We start from the raw sequence: 20,337 nt of genomic DNA on the forward strand, positions 1-20,337 counted from the left end.
ACCTAGCGATGCTCTGGAGATGAAGTTGGAAACCAGCCAGTCCTTCATTTTTCCAGGAATTTGAGGACGTCATTTGCCTGAGAAGTTCTTGTTCCCCTCCCCATGGCAGGGAGTCTTTGGGATTGTGTACAGAAAGAGGGAGGGGTCCAATGTGGGGGTTCTTTTGCTCCACTCTTTGCACTGGGCAGGCTGAAAGGTAAGATGGAAGGAGACCCTATTAAGTAGTGAACTACTCATCATCTTGCCAACAGAGGTATGACAAAATTAAGACGGCACAGAATGGTCGAAAGTCCTGGACATGAAGAAAAATATAAATTACTGGCTGGAGAGAGAGGCTGATGTGGGAGGGGCCAGTATAAATTAGGTCTCTGCAGTTTTTCCAGTGGCCAATCCCATTGGCTGGTGATACAGAAATGGGGAAGCTGTTCTAATTTCCATGTACATGGGCAAGATGATCAAGGATCTTTCATTTCAAGCTGCTAGTTTTTGACAGCGAGAATTAAAATGCAATTACACATTAAAGAGAAAATCCAGATTGTAACTCCAAGATCATTGAGCTTGAGAGAGACACACTATTGAGAGGTTTCCAGGACTAGGCTGAGCCACCTTTACCATCCTTTCTCATGGGCCAGCCTCTCTGAATCCTGACTTGTCCATTAAAAAGCGACAGTAATAGCCATTTGGCTCTTCTCCCAGGGTTGTTGAGAAACAAGTTTAATGAATACGTGGAGGTACTTTGGGACAATAAGACATTCAAAAGTGCACCGTGGCAGTGATAAGCAGGATCGTAAAACGGCTCCCAAGATTTCTGCCCTAATCCTCAGTACGTAGGATGAGATAATTACGCCCTTATTATGTTATTGTACATGGCGAAAGAGATTCTTTAGTTGATTCTGAGTTAATCAAAAGGGAGACTGTCGGGTGAACCTAACCTACTTGCACAAGCCCTTTCAAAGCAGAGAGTTTTCTCTGGTGGCAGAAGTAAGGGACTGACTGTTTGAGAACACGAAGGGGTCCACATGACAAGGAATGCCGCAGCTTCTAGAGGTGGTCCCGCAAAGAAACAGGGTGTCAGTCCCACGGCCACGAGGACCTGAATTAGGACAACAACCTGAAAACCCTTGGAAGCCTGTTTTTCCCCACAGCGTTCAGGCAAGCACTCAATCAGGCTGCCATCTTGCTTTCTGCCTTGCAAGTCCCTAAGCACAGAGCCGAGTAGAATTTACCCAAACTTCCGGCAACAGGGCTGGGAATCATTGTTCTAAGCTAGTAAATTTGTGGCAGTTGATGCCACAGCACTAGAAAACGAATAGAGCAACATTATTATTAATGTGAACATTTGCAGAAGGGGCGTACTTTTAAATTGCGGGCAAATCGAGCTTGAAGACATTGGCAGATGAATTTGTGCGTCAATCTTAATCATTGAGATTCTACCGCGGTTAGTGGGCAGTCTCAAAGATAGGGAGTTAGAGTGACAGTTGCTACTAATGTTGAGGTTGGCAAAGGATCTATTCCCTGACTTTATACTGCTGGTAGGTGGAGAATGATCATGAGAAAGCCTGTCTAATGCAAACCTGTTCAGTAGGGACTTAAACATGCTTCTTCTTGACATCATGCCACAGTCTGTTTTAAATATCAATGTGGCCTCACTTTAGTTTCTTATATATATCAGGTCTTTCCCTTGTACCCTTTATTTAAATGAGTGTTATGAGGAGGTTGGTTCCAGAGCAAGGAACCATCAAAACAGAGCAAACAAACCAAGGAACAATCAAAAAGCCAGAGTCTGGAAGAGTTCCCAGCTCCTCAATTCACTTTCCACTGCCACCAACGAGCCGAGACAAACTGAGGGTCAAAGAAACAGTTATTGTGATTTTATGCAGGTGGAAGCTTTCAAAGTTCTAGCCACAATTTTAAGGTGAAAGTCAAGAGCAAATCATTCAAATTTAAGTGAGTTGACTGGGAAGTTACTGAGTTTCCAGCAGTGACAAAACCACGAAGCTTTTTTCACATCCAAACACACGACATGGTACCTTTTCGATTCTGTTTTCCTGAGATTTCTTAAAGTAGATGGTGGGGATCCCAAGTTCAGAGGCTGCTATCCACTGCAGAGTGGCTCGAAGCTCAGCGTCAGGGCACTCTGGCTCCAGGTCAAGTTGATCACCAGCAGGCTCCCCTGGGGGCTGGCCGCTCCCACCTGCACTCCAGAGGCGCCTTCTGAACACAGACAAAACCTCAGTCTTATGATGCTTTCCACGGGGAGATCACAGGCAAATTGTGTGTCAAAATTATGGGAATGTGGCTTACCCTCTACGTTTTCTGACTGTCCTTTAAGAGTCTCCTTTCTTCTACTAATTCACTTTGGGAGAAAAACAGTATATGGTTGGTAATGTTTAGAAAGGGTAAGCTGCAAATGGATGATGAGGCAATGGGTCGTATCGATCTACAAGCTTCTGAAATTCGTTCTAGATCCATTGTTTTCGTAGAGTGGAGTAATACTGGGAAATATCAATGTGACTCTTATGTAGGATTATTGGGGGTCTGCAATCAATACCCTGGCCCTAAAAAGAGGCCAGATTAAATGCGTAGTTTTAGTGGGGATAATTGGTGGGGGAGACCGGAAGAAATGCATCCATCTATTCTCCTCAACTTCCCTTCCACAAACCTTCACCAGTTTGAACAGTCAAGGAAATATCTTGTAGGCCACTAGATCTGATTTGGGGATGTATCCTTCTTCTGTATTTGACTTTAAAGGTCCCTATTATTTAAAGTCCCTGTTAAATAAAGGTCCCTGTTATTTAAAGGTCCCTATATTTCCATCCTGATACGATGATTTTTTTCCTAAACTATGGTAGCAACAAATCTGCATTTTAGTCTGAAATAAGGGATAAAACAACCAATGGGCTGCAAAATTGAGTTGTACAATGAAATATCTTAATTAAAATTGAAAATTTTCTTTTTCTTTCTAGCAGAAGGATGAAGGAGGCTGGAGGTGATAAAGAACTAGAGATAAACCAAAGTATTTCATTAAAGTCATGGTCAATGTTTGAGGTGTTTTCATACAGCAAGTACTTGTTAGGAAGCCTTGATATAATGGTAGGATTCAGTAAGTGCTTCCAAAATGAGAGCATATAGCTCAACAGTTGAAAGGAGGTGGCCATCTTGCAAAGACTGTGGTTGTCTTATATTTTTGTACAGTCTAGCAATTAGACTATAGCAGCTCCTAAAAATGTGTGTTTTTATGAGACAGTATTCTCTCTTATTTTCTATTCCTGCGAAGATTTGCTGGCTGTAAATCCCACTGTATTCCTGATGTTGAGAGAAAGTTTGGGTGTTCTGCCATGCTTACAGAATTACTTCTAGAAGCACGGCCAGTTTCCCAAGGGTCTAGATTCTCTTCTACGTCTCTGCAAGTGATCTAAGTGAAATATGATAAGACTGTTTCTGCTATCGTGGAGCGGCCAGACACGGATATGGGTGGTGGTTATTTTGGTTTTCCCTGATGCATATAATCTGCGGGTCCTAGGCTCAAACCCTAGGGAAAGATGGAAAAGGGTAGCTAAACAAATGCTTCCTGAAAGAGAAAAATAAATTTAACCCAAAGTGATATTTTGTTTGTTTGTTTTTATTTGGGTCCTACCTTAAAAGAATAAAGCAAACCCAAGCTAACGTGTGTGTTCATCTCTACTTGTGACTAATGGCTCTATGAAACAAAGGGTGCACGGCGACCGTCAATCGCTGAAGCATACTCCCACAGGCCAGACACCTGATTACATAGTGAAGCAAAAATGATTTAGCTATAGAGAGCAACTGAGAAAGGAGATCAGGGAGCACTGTTAGTCTTGTAGTTCGTTTTTTTTCTCAGATTTCAGAAAACTCCAAATAGTAAGCTAAGTCATAATGGTCAAAAATAGATTTCAATTCATTTACTTTTCCAGAATAATCACAAATTCTGGATGCAGTCCTGACCTCGCATTGTCCTCCTTTTTGGCACTGTAATTTACGTTACACATGTGCTTCTCTAAGTGCTATTTTCCCTTGGTCTTTTAGACCTTTTAGAAGGGTCCCAAGGTCGTGGGGAGCAGAGTCACTGCACGGCAATGACCTGTCTCCATTGTAGCACCCGCTTGGTATTAGACCCATTTAGTAGTGATTATCCCAGGTTTCTACGAGTAAAGGAAAAGCCATTCACATTACATTCTATTGAACAATAGTCTCTGTTGGTTGGCATGGTATGGTCTAAAAGGATTTCTGCTTCTCTGTGTCCAATTAAGTAAAATGACATCTCTTTCTGATTGTACGGATAAGCTTTTTGTGAAATGATTTTATCAGAGGGGCAGATTTGAAATCCAGAAGACAGTGGTAGGGCAGGGTAGGACCCGTGGTGGTCCTACCAGTGGTGGTAGGGTAGGACTATTCTAGGCCCTAGTTCTTGCTCCAGTGCATGGAACCACAGCAGCGTGGACATGATGATTCAGTGGTTGGGCACGATCTCAATGACCAAATGGATTGCCAGATGGAGTTAGGGTAGCGGTCTCACAATCACTGCATCTCGGTGGCTACTTACTTAATCATGGGAGAATGGCATGCTTTCCTGATAAATGTCCAGGTCCACAGTGCCAAGACTGCTAGTGGCACTACTGTTGCCATTGCTGACAAAGCAAAAGTTACATATTAATGCCTGTCTCCACCACCTGGCCACACCGCTGACACTGACGTTCCGCCATTTTTTTCTAAGAGGTCCTTCTTTGGTCCCCGGGAGAATATTGTTGGGGGACCCCTACATTAAGATTTTTTTCTGGACAGATTAGGGGGAAACGGCACAAAAGACGTTTTTGGCCCAAGCCAATCATCATCGTCATCGTCATCGTCATTTTCGAATTTCTGTAGTGGTGTCATGCTTGATGGCTACACCTAGTGGGTGACAATCTCCAGACTTTTATTTTCCTCATTCTAGGTGTAGTGAGGATGTTTATCTGGCAGCAAGAGACTCCTCGGTGTTCCCATGGAGACCAAGATACTTCTGAGAATGCTGGCTGGGGAAGGTACCAGAATGTTCATCTGCCTGCTTTTGACTTCTGACAGAAACCAGGGGACACGCATTCTCCCTTTGCCTGTCACGGGATTTTTCTGAGGGGCGTTCCACAGAATATGCTCCTGGATCATTGTTTAACTATGGCACTGCAGAACTTACAAACAAAATTGGGCAATGCCAAAGTTTAATCAGCTCCTTTGTTGTAAAATCGTTGGGAAGCAATACCTGATACCTTATGTATCGAGGAGTAGGAGGGCTGATGTATCATTTTCATGGGTTACACAATCAACATATGGTCTAGTTACTAGCTTGGAATTTATTTGCTGAAACACAGTTGACTTGAGCCAATTTTTTTTTAGGCTGTGTCTGTACTTGCAAAATGGAATGCATCCAATTTTAGCAAGCTCACCGAGTTTCCTCATACTCCCACTATTTCCCAGTGACATCTCTTCCAGTCAGGTTTTCAAAGGGTGAGTGCTGGTGTGTCATATAATGGGCAGTCTTCCCTCGGGAGGACCGTGACTAACACCTAGACTCCTCCAGTTTCAAATTCCGGCTTTGGGTTTCGTGTGGGGCATCAGATATATTCACTGATGGAAATCTGATGACTCAAACACGTCGCTCAAGGTAATTAACCCTGTAAACTTCTGCTAAGACCAGACGTTGAAATTCTCTTTCCTCTCTATCTCTATATTGTAATATTTCCCACCAGTTTGGGGGCATTTTAGACAAAGTGTGTGACAATGTTAAGATTTCCTGGGTCTAAGCAGACCGAACTTCCAGAAATAAGACTGCCAAGGAGCCATTACACCCAGATGCATCTGAGTCCCATTTGCCCGTTGGCCTTTCTGGAAAGTCTGTGGAACTGGGCCAGTATCAAATAAGACTTAGGGCAGAAATGTGGAGATTCTTTCCGTTTCTACCTCACGGAGGGATAGTGTTCGGTTTATGTCTCTTGATGGGCTTGGGTCTTTCCAAATCTGATCTTTCATTAACTCCTCTCTTGCTTACCCAGAACAACAATATAGAGGTCAGGGGAGAGAAAGGGAGAGAAACAATTAGGCCAAACAACACAACACAATGTGGAAACACTTGCCTCATGTAAACCCAGTCTGGGTTGCATCTGAAATACAAATGAACCAGAGAGAAAGTATCAAACACACCAGGTGTAACAGCAGCCCTTATTTAAAAATTCTCAGTCGTTATCATTGACTGCACTAGCTGGGACTTGGCAGAGAGAGAAACACAGCTGACTCTTAACCTTGGCCAAGGTAATTAAAGGCACAACTGGATATTAAGAAACCTCTTGGCCCAAAACATGACAGGCAGGCACCTTGATCTAGCAGGGAGCTTTCTCTCTTGCCCTGTTAGGGACCCTTTGCAGAGAACCACTTAGGAAGCATTTCTAGTATCTGTGTTGAGACCTGTTGGGAAGTCAAGTCAAGAGCAGGTACCTCATGGATCGCTCGCTGAGCTGAAGAAAGCTACTGGTATCATGTGGATTGTCCTCCTCGTTGGTGAGCTGGGACCAGCTGTCTGTGCTCTCCCCACTGCTGCTGGGAAGGTTGGGAAACTCATCGGGGGCTCTGCCTTCTGCGGACACCTCCGCCTCTGCTACATCAAGGCCGGCACTGTAGATGGCAAGGCATCATTACCAAGAGCGGAGGCACAAGACAGAGCTTTTCACGAAGACCTTGCTGACTGCTCAGCGGGCGCGAGTCTCTGCCACAGTGAGGAAGAGACCGTTGCAGACAAGCGCAGTCTTTCTTTTAGGCTGACCCTTCTCCTGGCACTCTCCGTCCCATTTTGCCTTTTCGAGATTACTCCCTTCAGTTGTCCCATCTCTTTATTTCATCTCCTTCTACTGACTCCCTCCAATCATTTCAAAAGCATGTCGAAACCCCCCGGGCTACCTACAGAAGAATAAAGGAGGGACGGTAGCGTCTAAAATGAAGATGCCCGGAGCATCGTCTCCCAGAGATTATGATCCAATGGTTCTGCCAGGAGAGCAAGAAACCTGCATTTTAAACAACCACTGCAGGTGATTTTAATGCAAGTGGCAAGTGGAGCATGGTGGGAGAAAAACACCCACCCGGTTCTGGAGGTTTACCAAGTCGGTTTGTCTCTAAATGCCTCTGAACACATTTTGCATTTGTAGCTTACCTTTCTTTCCCCTCTTTTTTTAAAGCTTTTATTATTTTTTTTAAATATGAAATTTATTGTCAGATGAGGAGGGCACCTGTTGGGATGAGCACTGGGTGTCGCGGCTTCCCTTTCTGTATCATCCTCTCCCTTTGAAACCTCTGATGTGTATCAGTATTGCCTTTCTGGGTGCTTTTTTAGGTCAGGTAGCTCTCTAAAGCCTTTAACCCTGATCTGACAGGCTTTTCTCCTTACAGCCTTTCCTCCCCAGCCTCCCATGACTTTCTGCCTCTCTGGTCACACCTTGCCCGGAGCCTGGTTCCCTGGGTTTCCTTTCATGCCACCATCACAGCCCTGATGGATTCACTGCCCTCCTTTCCAGTCTGTCCTGAACAATTTCCTCTACTCTCTCTCCTGCCTCTGAAGATAGCTTCTGAACTTGAACTCCGGCCAGGGTCCCTCTTCCTGCTTCTGGGGGCTCTTTTTTTTCAGCCAGTCTCCTGGAAACATCCAATCTGTCTCATTAATATTTTGAAATCAACATATCTAAACCAAATGCTAATTGCCCTCCTATCCCCTTCCCATGTCCTTCTATTTCCATTGATCTTGCCTTCTCTATGCTCATGAAATTATCTTAGTTTAGGTCGTTCTGAATTGTTAGAATTTAGGTTTGGAAGGAACCTCATAGATTCGCTGTAGATTGGGATGCAGAAGCCCAGTGAGGTTAAATGACTTGTCCAAGGTTGCAAAAAGAGTGGGTGTCAGACATTAGACCTCACGTTTTGAGACTCTTGGGCTTTGTCCCGTTCCTCCTCGTCCGGACTGTATTTTCTAGCTTCCTAACAATTGAGCCCCAACCATTTCTCTCCACTTTCAACCATACGATCCAGCAATTCCGCTTTTAAGAATTTATCCCCCCAAACCGAAAACACTAATTTGAAAAGACCAATGCGCCCCTATGTTTTCGTAGCACTACTTACAATAGCCAAGATATGAAAACAACATAAATGTCCAGCAAGAGACGAATAAAGAATATGTAGTAAATATATACAATGGAATATTGCTCATAAAAAGAACAAAATCTTGCCATTTGTGATAACATGGATGGAACTAGATGGTATTATGTTGAGTGAAATAAGTCCGAGAAAGACAAATAATGTATGACTTTACTTTTATATGGAATCTAAAAACAAAACAATGCTGGAGAATCATGTAGTGAGGCTTGCAACACAGGAGGGAAACCTCGAAATTATGAAGCTTGGAGTTCATATAGGAATTGCTATTGACACATTTGCCCTCCTCTTCACCAGGGAGAGAGAGGAAGTGAAACAGAAAGAGTGAGAGGGAGAGAGGGAGGGAGAAAGAGAAGGAGAGAGAGAGAGAGACAAAGACAGAGAGAGGGAGAGAGAGAGATCCCTTATAAACAAATCCAAATGTTCTCTGCAGAGAGACGAAATGGTCTCTACTTCACCACCCTGGATTGTAAACAAATAGCTCCAGAAATATAAATCTCTGCATCTCTCTAGAAGTCTCTGCCTTTAGGGCTACCATCCAATCGTTCTTTGATTGCCAGCGCTCTTTGCTCAGAAAGCCAAATGTACAGAATTGTGAACATGCTCCTGGAACCCTTCTCCTGACACTACATACAGAGTCGTCAAAACCTAATAGCACAGGAGACAAGGACACCAACAGACTGCAGGCAAAAAGCAAGAGTGTATCTCTCAGGTGATAAGGAAGAATACAGCTGGTGTCATGGATATGGAATGCTTTTCTAGGCCATTGCACGCTGACTGTAGACAATACTGGCTGTTGCCAGCACACTGGGAATTACCATGGGGCGGACAATTACCTTGCCAAGGTTGTACCCTCCCTCAGCGAACATCCAAACAACCAGCTGATACAATGACACAAAAGGCCTCTCGTTGTCTCCCCTGGCACCAAAGAGACGGATCCTTCCACCTGCGTCATTTCCCGCAGGACGTGCTGAAGCGTCCGTTGCAAACACATTTGGGGGCATCTCTCTGTACAATCTTACCTTTCCTACCTCCCTACAGATGTATGCACACCTATCTCTGGAGGGCACTCCCTAACAGATTATCTGCCCGAAACTCCCCCTCTTAAGGTCTGTTCCCAGGAGATGCAACCCAAGACACTTCGTCTCTTTCCTTCAAAACAGTATCCTGGGCTGCAGAAAAGCCTAGGTAGTTCTCTTCAATCTCAGGATTCGTACCATTATCCTTTCTCCAAAAATGGATGCATTTTAGTTTCTTTTTTTTTTTTAACATTTATTTATTTTTGAGACACAGAGAGACAGAGCATGAACGGGGGAGGGTCAGAGAGAGAGAGAGGGAGACACAGAATCTGAAAGAGGCTCCAGGCTCTGAGCTGTCAGCACAAAGCCCGACGCGGGGCTTGAACTCACGAACCGCGAGATCATGACCTGAGCCGAAGTCGGACGCTTAACCGACTGAGCCACCCAGGCGCCCCAACATTTTAGTTTCTTAAAAAAGAGTTCTGATGTAGAGAGTAGGACTTCAAATATATAAATTCTGGGGTTTAATTAAAAGTCTCCTTAGTTGATATATGAACTTGTGACCTAGAAAATGTCACAAAAGCTCTGGATCCTTGCCTCTAACATTCCTCCTGGATAGGTACAGCCTTAAGGTGTGGCTCTTTCTCACATGCTGTGCTACTAACAGTTGCTGCAAAAAGGTTTTCCTTTCTAACATGTCGAGATTTTTCCCAAGTGAACAGGGAGAAAGTGAGACAGTGGCAGCACCCAAAAGACATTTGATGAATTTAATTAAATTCAAATGAAAGAAAAGTCTATTGAAGCTAACTATTCCCCCAAAAGGGGGGTAAATTAGCCAAGTACTGAGCACAAAGGAGACGCTTCTAAAACCATCTGTTTGCTCATTTAACATGAAACTTCCGAGACTAACTGTTTACTAAGTTAGGACCTTGCATTATTAGAAGAATTCATTCCAGATATTTCTTTACTAAAGCAGAAGCTAACTCTCGGTGATTGACATTGAACATTCCAGGTTAAAAATGAGTCTGTCAGCATATTTTATTTTATCTAATTTCATGCTCTATTTATAGTAAATCTTATATTCTGTGTCACATAACTGGGAAGTCGAAATGAATAACGATTATCTAAAACACCGGTTTTCATTTTCTTTCGAGAGGAATATACAGCTTGACTCATTTACTGTGAATAATGCACAGATGTGTTATGCAGATGTATGTATATGGCCTTTCCCCCCCACCTTCTGATTTTATATTACACATAGAGCTTTAGAGGACCGGTTGTAATATGCTATGAAATTCACACTGTAGAATTTCTGAGTTCGCAAGGACCTCAGAAATCATCGAGCCCGAATGTTCCTCCAGCTTAATTTACTAGGGAACTACTGTCATAACCTGATTGTACTGTCGTGCACGATTTTTGCCACGCCTGCATTCCCCCCTCTATTATATTAATAATAAAAATTGTAAGCAACCAGTTTATGTAATCTAAAATGTTTATTTTAAACCTAAATGTTTATTTTAAAATGAAATTTTGCGTCATCACTGTAAATAGAAAATAGAAATCACTTGCCATAGGTAGAAGGTAACAATAAACATGGAACTACATTTACAAGCTCTCTTTCCAATGGGTCATGTCATTGTTTAGTTATAAAAAGTTCATTGAAGGGGGAAATCATGACAATCAGGCATCTACATTTTAAATATTTCATTTTAACTTTAAAGCATAAAAATGTCCTTAGTCACCAATCTTTAAACCAATGGATAATTTAGAAGTGTGTTGATAATTTCCAAATATTTGGGGGGGATTTCCTAGATTTATTTTTTTGTTGTAGATTTTATTTAATTTCACTGTGATCACAGAACATACCCTGTAATATTCAAAACAGTATACTGACTGCAGAAAAGTCTATGGAGTTCTTCTCATTTAAAAAAAAAATTTATTAAGACTTAAAAAATTTTTTTTACATTTATGTTATTTTGAGAGACAGAGACAAAGCATGAGACAGCGGAAGGCAGAAGAGAGAGGGGAGACAGAGGAAATCTGAAGCAGGTTCCAGGCTCGGAGGCTGTCAGCACAGTCCCTGATATGAGCTTGAACCTCATGAACTATGAGATCATGACCGAGCCGAAGGGTTGGACACCTAACCGACAGAGCCACTCAGGTGTCCCTAGGAGTTATTTTAGGGCTTCGTGGCCACTCATGTTAATGTTTCAAGTACACTTGGAAAAAAAAAGTGTATTCTCAGAACAGATGAACATAAGGGAAGGGGAAGCAAAAAATAATATAAAAACAGGGAGGGGGACACAAACAGAAGGAGACTCTTAAATATGGAGAACAACAGAGGGTTCCTGGAGGAGTTGTGGTAGGGGGGATGGGATAAAATGGGTAAGGGATAAGGGGCATTAAGGAATCTACTCCTGAAATCATTGGTTGCACTACATGCTAACTCATTTGGATGTAAATTAAAAAACAAAAAGTGTATTCTGCTGTTTGTTGGAGTGTTTAATTAGTGTTAATTAGGTCAACTTGATAGAGAAGGTTGCTCAAATCTGTATATCGTTATCGATTTTATGTCTACTATTGTATCAGTTCCTGAGAGAAGGGTGTGAGATTTCCAATCCTGATTCTAGATTTGTCTATTTCACCCTCCAGCTCTATCAGATTTTGTTTCATGTAGTTTGCATTTTTGTTATTTAGGTGATTACATATTTATAATTACCATCTTCTTGATGGATTGGACCTCTCTATCATTATAAAATATCCCTCTTTATCCCTGATAAAATTTCTTGTCCTGAGTCTACCCAGTCGGCTATTAATATGCCTACTTCATTTTCTTATATTTCTTTTCCCATTCTTTTACTTATTACCTATTTATGTCTTTATGTTTGAAATACATTTCTTACAGACAGTTATAGTAGGGTTTCACTTTTATATTCCAGTCTGAGGAAATGTCTTTTTAATGGAAGTATTAGACCATTGAGAATAATGGAATTATCAATATGACTGGGTTTATTTATTTTTTTTTAACGTTTATTCATTTTTGAGAGACAGAGAGAAATAGAGTGTGAGTGGGGGGGAGAGACAGAGAGAGAGGGAGACAGAGATTCTGACGCAGGGCTCAAGGCTCTGAGCTGGCAGCACAGAGCCCGACGCGGGCTGAAACTCACAAACTGCGAGACCATGACCTGAGCCAAAGTCGGACCACTCAACCGACCGAGCCACCCAGGTGCCCCTGACTAGGTTTAAATATATCATCTTGATCATTGTTTTCTGTTACTCTCATCTGTACTTTGTTTCTGTTCTCCTCTTCTCCTGCATTTCTCTGGGATTAACTGAACACTTTTTAGCATTCCATTTTATCTCCACTATTGGTTTATTAACATAGCTCTTTGTTTTATGTTTTTAGTAGTTATTCCAAGGTTTACAGTATCCATCCAATTTATCACAGTCCAACTTCAGATTACATTACACAAAGTCACACAGAACGGAAGATTCTTAGGGAAGTATATTTCCATTTCCCCCTCCCACCCTTTGTGTCATAACCGACATATATTTTAGTTCTACGTGTCATAAAATATTTTTTTTCATTGTAAGTAATTATGTTTTAAAGAAACTTTAAAGTAGAAAAGGTGTTTTATATTTACCTACCTACTTCATAGTTGTGTAGTCCAAGTTTCCATCAGTATCGTTTTTCTTTAGCCTAATGACTTCCATTAGCATTTCCTTTTGTATAGATCTCCTAGCACATGTTCTCTAAGATTTTGCTTGCATAAAAAGTTACTCTTTAGCCCTTATTCTAAAAAAAAAAAAAAGGCTTTATTTTTCAGAGAAGCTTTGGGTTCACAGTAAAACTACGTGGAGAGAACAGAGAGTTCCCATGTGCCCAGCCCCTGCACACTACAGCTTTCTCCACTATCAACATCTTGCACCAGAATGATACATTTGTTACGATCAGTGACCCTATATTGACGCATCATTATCACCCCAAATCCATAGCTTACATGGGTTCATTTCCGTGTTATACACTTTATGAGTTTGGACAAATGTATAATGACATGTATCCACTGTTATAGTATCACACAGAATGGTTTTATTGTTCTAAAAACCCTCTGGATTCCATCTTGTCATCCCTTCTTCCCTCCTAACATCTGGCAACCACTGAGCTTTTTTACTGCCTTTTCCCAGAATGTCGGAGGGTTGGAATCATACAGTATGTAGCCGTTTAGATTGGCTTCTTTCACTTAATATGCATTTAAGTTTCCTCCATGTTTTCTCATGGCTTCATAGCTCATTTATTTTTTGTGCCGAATAAACCTTCCATTGTCTGGATGTACCAGAACTTATTGATCCATTAATCTGCTAAAGGAAATCTTGGTTGTTTCCAAGTTTTGTCAATTATAAGTAAAGCTGCTGTAAAATCTTATGTGCGGGTGTTTGTGTAGACATAATTTTCAACTCCTTTTGGTGAATACCAAGGGGCGTGACTGTGGGATCATATGGTAAGTGTATCTCATTTTTGTAAGAAGCTCCCAAGTGTCTTTGAAAGTCGTTGTGGCCATTTTTGCATTCCTACCAGAAATAATACGAAGTCTTGTTGTTCTACATCTTTCTCAGCATTTTGTGTTGCTTGAGACACAAACAACACATTGGTTGTTTTCATTTGACATTTGCCTAATAACATATGATATTAAGCATCTTTTCATATGCTTATTTGCCTTCTGTATGTCTTCTTAGATAAGGCGTCTGTTGAAGTCTTTTGGCCACTTTCAAAATCGAGTCATTTGCTTTCTTATTATTGAGTTTTATATATTTTGGATAACAGTCCTTTATCAGGTATGTCTTTGGGAATATTTTATCGCAGTGTTCAGCTTGTCTTCTGGTCCTCTTGACAAGCGCCTTTCACACAGCCAAAGTTTTTAATTTTAATGAAGTCCAGTTTATCACTTAGTTTTTTCATGAATCACGTCTTTGATATTCTATCCAAAAAGTTGTTGCCAAACCCAAAGCCACCTAAATGTTCTCCTATGTCATCGTCTCAGAGTTTCATAGTTTTATTAAATTTTACATTTAGATCCATGGTCCATTTTGGGTTAATTTTTGTGAAGGGTGTAAGTTTTGTTTCTAGAACTCTTTTTTTTTTTTTTTAAATTTTTTTTTTTCAACGTTTATTTATTTTTCGGACAGAGAGAGACAGAGCATGAACGGGGGAGGGGCAGAGAGAGAGGGAGACACAGAATCGGAAACAGGCTCCAGGCTCTGAGCCATCAGCCCAGAGCCTGACGCGGGGCTCGAACTCCTGGACCGCGAGATCGTGACCTGGCTGAAGTCGGACGCTTAACCGACTGCGCCACCCAGGCGCCCCTCTAGACTCTTTTTTGGCAAGTGAGTATTGAGTTGAAAAGACTCCACTTTTCCCACTGTTTTGCCTTTGATCCTTTACCAAAAATCAGTTAACTATATTTGTATGTATCTGTTTCTGGCATTTCTATTCTGTTCCATTGATCATTTGTTTATTCTCTTGCCAATGTTACCCTGTGTTGATAACCGCAGCTTCATAGTAAGTCTTGAAGCAGGTGATGGCAGCCTGACTTTGTTCTTCTTAAATATTGTCTGATTGTTCTCGTATTTTTGCCTGTCTGTATGTACTTTGGAATCATTTTGTTGATATCCACAAAATGATGAGCTGGGATTCTGAATGGGGTTACATTAAATTTATAAATCAAGTTAGGAAGAACTGATATCTTGACAATATTGAGTCTTCTTATCCATGGATAGCCTTTATTTTTTGTGAGGTGAAGAACACTAAGGTGGCAGTTTTTTTTCCTTCTGCACAGGAAAGATGTCGTTCTTCATCTTTTAGATTTCCTTTTTCTGATGAGGAACCTGCAATTTTTTGTGTTCCTCAGTATGTAAGTTGTTTTTCCCTCTGAGCTACTTTTAGGACTATTTCTTTGTCGTTGGTTTCTAATAATTTGGTCATGATGTGCTTGATGTGGGTTTTTGTTTATCCTGCTTAAGATTCACTGTACTTCTTGATTTGTGAATTTATAATTTTCACCCTATTATAGATTCACGTGTACCTTTAAATATTGGAGCATGTTGTAATAGCTATTTAAAGTTAATCCGTTACCTCTGTAGTTTCCTGGATATATTTATGTTGACTGATTATCCTATGGGTTATGGGTGACATATTTCTGCTTTGTATGTGAAACATTTTTTAAAAATTGGATATTATGCTGTAAATTTATGCTGTTGAGTGCTGGATTTTGTTGTATTTCTCTGAAGGGCATTAGACCCATTCTAGGTTAAACTAGTTTTAGTTCAGTTTGATCTTTTCAATGTTGAGTTACAAGTTTTATTAGAACAAGTTTAAATTAGCTTTTATTTTTTAGGGGTAAGTTAGCCTTAATTCTATAGCGTGATACTTTTGGGGGTCTCTGCTAAATGCTGCATGTGTTTAACATGGGTTCTCTACTCCGCTGGTTGGAAATAAACTTCTCCAAGTCCCATGTGAACTTGTGGGATTCTTCAGCTCACAGGTCTTTGGCTTCATGGGTTTCACATATACATGCAGGGTTTACCATTCAGCAACAGGCTCAAGGGGATCCCTCTACAGACTTCTGGAGTTCTTTCTCTGTGTGGCATCCTCTAATCTCTGACTCCTTAACCGAGAGTGCCTTCTGAGCTCTGTTCAGGCTGTCCTCTTTGCACTGTTGCCTAAAAAGGGAATCTAGGCAGAAATTTGGGGCAATTACTGGGGTCACGATGTTTCCTTCCCTACTTTCAAAGTGCTGTTGATTGTACAATGTCTAGCAACAGTTGTTTCTATATTTTGCCCATTTTTCTAGTTGTTTACAGAAGCAGGGTAAATTTAGCTTTAGTTACTCCATAGTGGGTGGAAACGAAAGTTGTTTCACACTTACTTTTTACTGTAGTTCTCTCTGCAAGTATGCCATTGAAGTCTTTATTCCAATGACCTTATTTTTTAAGTAATTATTTTTCATAACAGAGGCTATAATTTCAGTAATTATATCTGTCTTCCTTTAGTATTTGACTAATTTTCAAGTCTACTTCATCTATTTTAAATGTAGTTTATGCTTGCTCTTGGTTTATATACCTCTTTAAATATTTAAGGTATATTTATTTTATAGTCTGTATCTAATAATTCTAATATCTGAAATCCTTATTAGGGTTAATGCTACTATTTGATGTTTGTACTAGGTCTTGTTTACGGTGCTTTGATTCCTTGTGTATCTTGTAATCTGAGTTTTTGAATGCTTATTTAATGGGGCTTTATCTATTGAAGTCCTTTGAGACTTGGGTTAAAATACCCAGAGATTTATTGTTTCTTCCCCCAAGGTCTCATCATGTTATTAACCTGAGATTGCTTTAAGGTAATTTACCAACTTAGGGTGTTCGTTTCTTTCTTTCTTTCTTTCTTTCTTTCTTTCTTTCTTTCTTTTTAGAAGTTTGCTATATCATATTTATTTATTTAAATTTTATTTTTTATTTTTTTAAATTTACATCCAAATTAGTTAGCATATAGTGCAACAATGATTTCAGGAATAGATTCCTTAGTGCCCCTTACCCATTTATCCCATCCCCCCTCCCACAACCCCTCCTGTAACCCTCAGTTTGTTCTCCATATTTATGAGTCTCTTCTGTTTGTCCCCCTCCCTGTTTTTATATTATTTGTGTTTCCTTTCCCTTATGTTTGGGAGGATGCAGAGAAAGAGGATCTCTTTTGCATTATTGGTGGGAATGCAAACTGGTGCAGCCACTCTGGAAAACAGTATGGAGGTTCCTCAAAAAACTAAAAATACAACTACCCTATGACCCAGCAATTGCACTACTAGGCATTTATCCGAGGGATACAGGTGTGCTGTTTCGAAGGGACACCTGCGCCCCCATGTTTATAGCAGCACTATCAACAATAGCAAAGTATGGAACGAGCCCAAATGTCCATCGATGGATGAATGGAGAAAGAAGATGTGGTATATATATATATATATATATATATATATATATATGGAGTATTACTCTGCAATGAAAAAGAATGAAATCTTGCCATTTGCAACTTAGGGTTTTCTGAACCAGAGATAGTGTAAGTTAGAACCTCAAATATGCATTAGGGAAGGTGTGGTTATACATACTTAGGGGATTTTCCCCTTCTACCTAGAGCCCTAACCCTAAAAGATACATCTTCTTCTTTACTCCTTTTCTGGTGAGTGAACTTTTTTCCTAAGTTAGTACTTTTTTTTCTGAGGACATAACCCTTCAGGATATGGAGGTTGGTGTCATTTCTAAGTCTTCATCATTCATGGACCCACAGTATTATTTCCTGGCTTTCTCTAGCTTTTAGGAAATGAACTGGTAGATTAGGGAGACTAGTAAGAGCAAGTACAGACCTAACTTTAGTCTATGACTTTTGTTTCCAAATCCTTTCATTTTCTGCCTCTGAGATTGTCATCATTATTGGTAACACTGTTAAGGTCAGCCCTGTATTCAAAAGGATATTTATCATATTTAATCTAGGACTTTAAGGTGGTCTGTGGGAGGATTTTTTTTAACTACCTAGAACACCAGTGCTGCTTCAAATGCAAATGCACATCTTCCCCTTCAATTCTTTGCATGGTTGGCTCTGTCTTCCCCTAGGTCTCATCCAAATGCCCACATTCTATCTTAAGTAACCACTTCGCCCAACCAGTTGCTCTCCGCCACATTACTCTCTTTATTTTTCTCTCATAACACGCCGTAATGATCTTTTGCCAAAGGGTTCTTTCCATGCATGTTTTCTGTCTCTCCCACTGGTGTGTAGGACCCATGACAGCAGGTACTAAATCTCTACTTTCTACTGTGTGTTTTGCCCCAAGGGCAGCGTGTGCCACAGAATGTGCATGTACATGCTTGGTGGATGAATAACTGTTTTCTTGAAGCCTATGTAAATAAAAACACAACACAAAACATATTCCTGAAAACATCAGATTATGCCAACGAAGGCAACATGTGAAGGCTCGGGATTCTTAGCTTGGTGTTTCTGCCTTGTGATCCCAAATTATTGAAAAGTTAGATCATTGCTCTTCAATAACCTCAGAGGGGGCAGCTGAATTAAGAAGACATCGCTGCCCACCAGTACGATACCATTTTCCCAGAAATCAAGAACCGGGCTGTCCTAAATTATTTACTTTATTTATGACTGAGGGACTATTCAGGTATCTGGACAAATGTGGCAGCTTCAAACCCAACAAGTATTTTCATTTGGACATGGCTTCCATAATGAATTCCGAAACTGTTACTCTGTTTTTCAAATAAAAAAGTAAGAAAGTGAATTTCATTTCAGTGTGTTGAGCCTTTGTAACATTTTTAGCAGAGTTATGAAAATGTCCTTCAGAAAGTAGCCTAAAAACATTTTTAGGACATGACACCTCGCCATGACCAGACAGAATCAAGTGTTGTGTCACGTCCTTCCCTCTGTGTGTAGGTAGGAACTCTTTCACAGGGAGTTCAGTTCTCTATTTTGACATATCAAATCCCCTAATAACAACCCTGAGCTTAGAAAATGTGATCCAAATAGAATGAATTTCCCCCCTTGTAAATCATAGTAATTCCGCTTTAACAAAAAGTTCACACTGTTCACAACAGGTTTCTCGTGTGAAAAAAAATCTCTTGAAATAAAGGCAATCATACACCCTAACCCTGAACAACAACAACCATAAAGGGAACGTTTATTGAGTACTTCTAATGGGTTAGGCACTGAGTTAAGAGCTTTATTCCTATAGCTTACTCACCTAAACTGCCGTAGAGAGATTAGGGAACTTGCTCAAAGTGACACTGTTACCAGGTTAGTCAGTAGAGTTCATGTTCTATAACAATTCTTCATAATGCTTCACAAAGAAAAATATATTCAACGTTCTTATGTTTTGGAAGCAGATTCAGCTCCTGACTTTCTAAGGATGATGGCTCTACATTTTCGTTTCTTTTGTTCTTGGAAAACCAAATCAGAAATCCATACCATGAGTTGAGAGAATATGTGCTTGAGTCATTATATGGAATCCAAACCTAAATCAGTTGGAGGCCTTATTCATACATATTTCCCAAATAGTTTGAAAGTCCCCAGGTTGTACCTCTTTTAAGCTTAAGGTTAGTGACCTTTCACTCAACAACGTATAATGAATGTTACTTAACTTCATTGACAATCACTATTTGGTTTGAGCCTGAAACCATGCATCTTGTTGAACTACTAGTTCACAAATATTTCCTCACTAGGTAACTTTCTTCAGCTAAAAATCGCAGCGGGTTTATGACGATGGCAAAGAAGATTCAAAGTCAGACACGTGGAATCTAAAATAAGACTTTTCCATGTTCGTATATCTCACCTTAAGGGAATTCTAAAGAATTACACATTGGCCCTTTTGTTTCTTCAACTCTTTGATCTAAAGTGAGGTAGGGTACTCCTATAAGACTTTGGTAAGTATTGTCTAGAGCTGGAGAATTACTGATATATATGAACTTGTTTTGGTCTGCTTGGTCTGTTTTTCATTACACTCTTTTGCTTGTGGGTTTTCATGCTTTCCTTCTCTTGAATTCTCCTAGGATTTTATTCAATCGGAAAGTTAAGTTCTCAGCACTAAGAGGCTAAGAAGGAAATAGGTGCACCTTGACCACCATCACCTACACCTTGTAATGATGCCATAATCATAGGGAGTCCCGGCACCTGAGGACGGATCCCTTCTGCTTCCCTGGTCGGGGGAAAGTATTAGAGATTTCCCAGAGCAGCTGAAATTTGATGAAAGCTGTGTTCAACTTGTTCAACTTGCACCTAAACATTTTAAAATACTAGGCTCTTTGTACAATAGGCATAGGTCTCTGAAAAGACGTAGGCTATTTCTCTAACTTACGTTTTCCAAGGCTACTCAGCTTAATTTGTTTTTTTTTCTGTCTTATTTAACTTTAGAGACAGAAAAACATTTTAAAATGAAGCAACGGTATTAAATACATAAGTCACGGAGATGAAAACTACAGCATAGGGATTATTGTCAATAATAGTGTAATTGTGATGTATGGTGACAGAGGGTGACCACACTTGTGGCGAACACTGAGTAATGTGTAGCTGAACTGTGTTGCACACCTG

The 20,337-nt window shown here is 40.5% G+C and overlaps 1 protein-coding gene across 1 annotated transcript in view; it reads right to left on the bottom strand.

Annotated features, from left to right (window-relative positions):
• Positions 1-2,072: 2,072 nt before the first annotated feature.
• The window catches only part of LOC115519922 (SPHK1 interactor, AKAP domain containing), a 122,174-nt gene continuing 103,909 nt past the window's right edge, over positions 2,073-20,337 (bottom strand). Inside the window, 5 exon segments of the mRNA XM_032594125.1 lie at positions 2,073-2,214; positions 2,305-2,356; positions 4,565-4,579; positions 4,581-4,649; positions 6,487-6,663. Coding sequence (XP_032450016.1) covers positions 2,308-2,356; positions 4,565-4,579; positions 4,581-4,649; positions 6,487-6,663 — 310 coding nt within the window. The 3' untranslated portion in view covers positions 2,073-2,214; positions 2,305-2,307.

The sequence above is a fragment of the Lynx canadensis genome, chromosome C1 (genome assembly GCF_007474595.2).
Source record: "Lynx canadensis isolate LIC74 chromosome C1, mLynCan4.pri.v2, whole genome shotgun sequence".
Lineage (NCBI taxonomy): Eukaryota > Metazoa > Chordata > Mammalia > Carnivora > Felidae > Lynx > Lynx canadensis.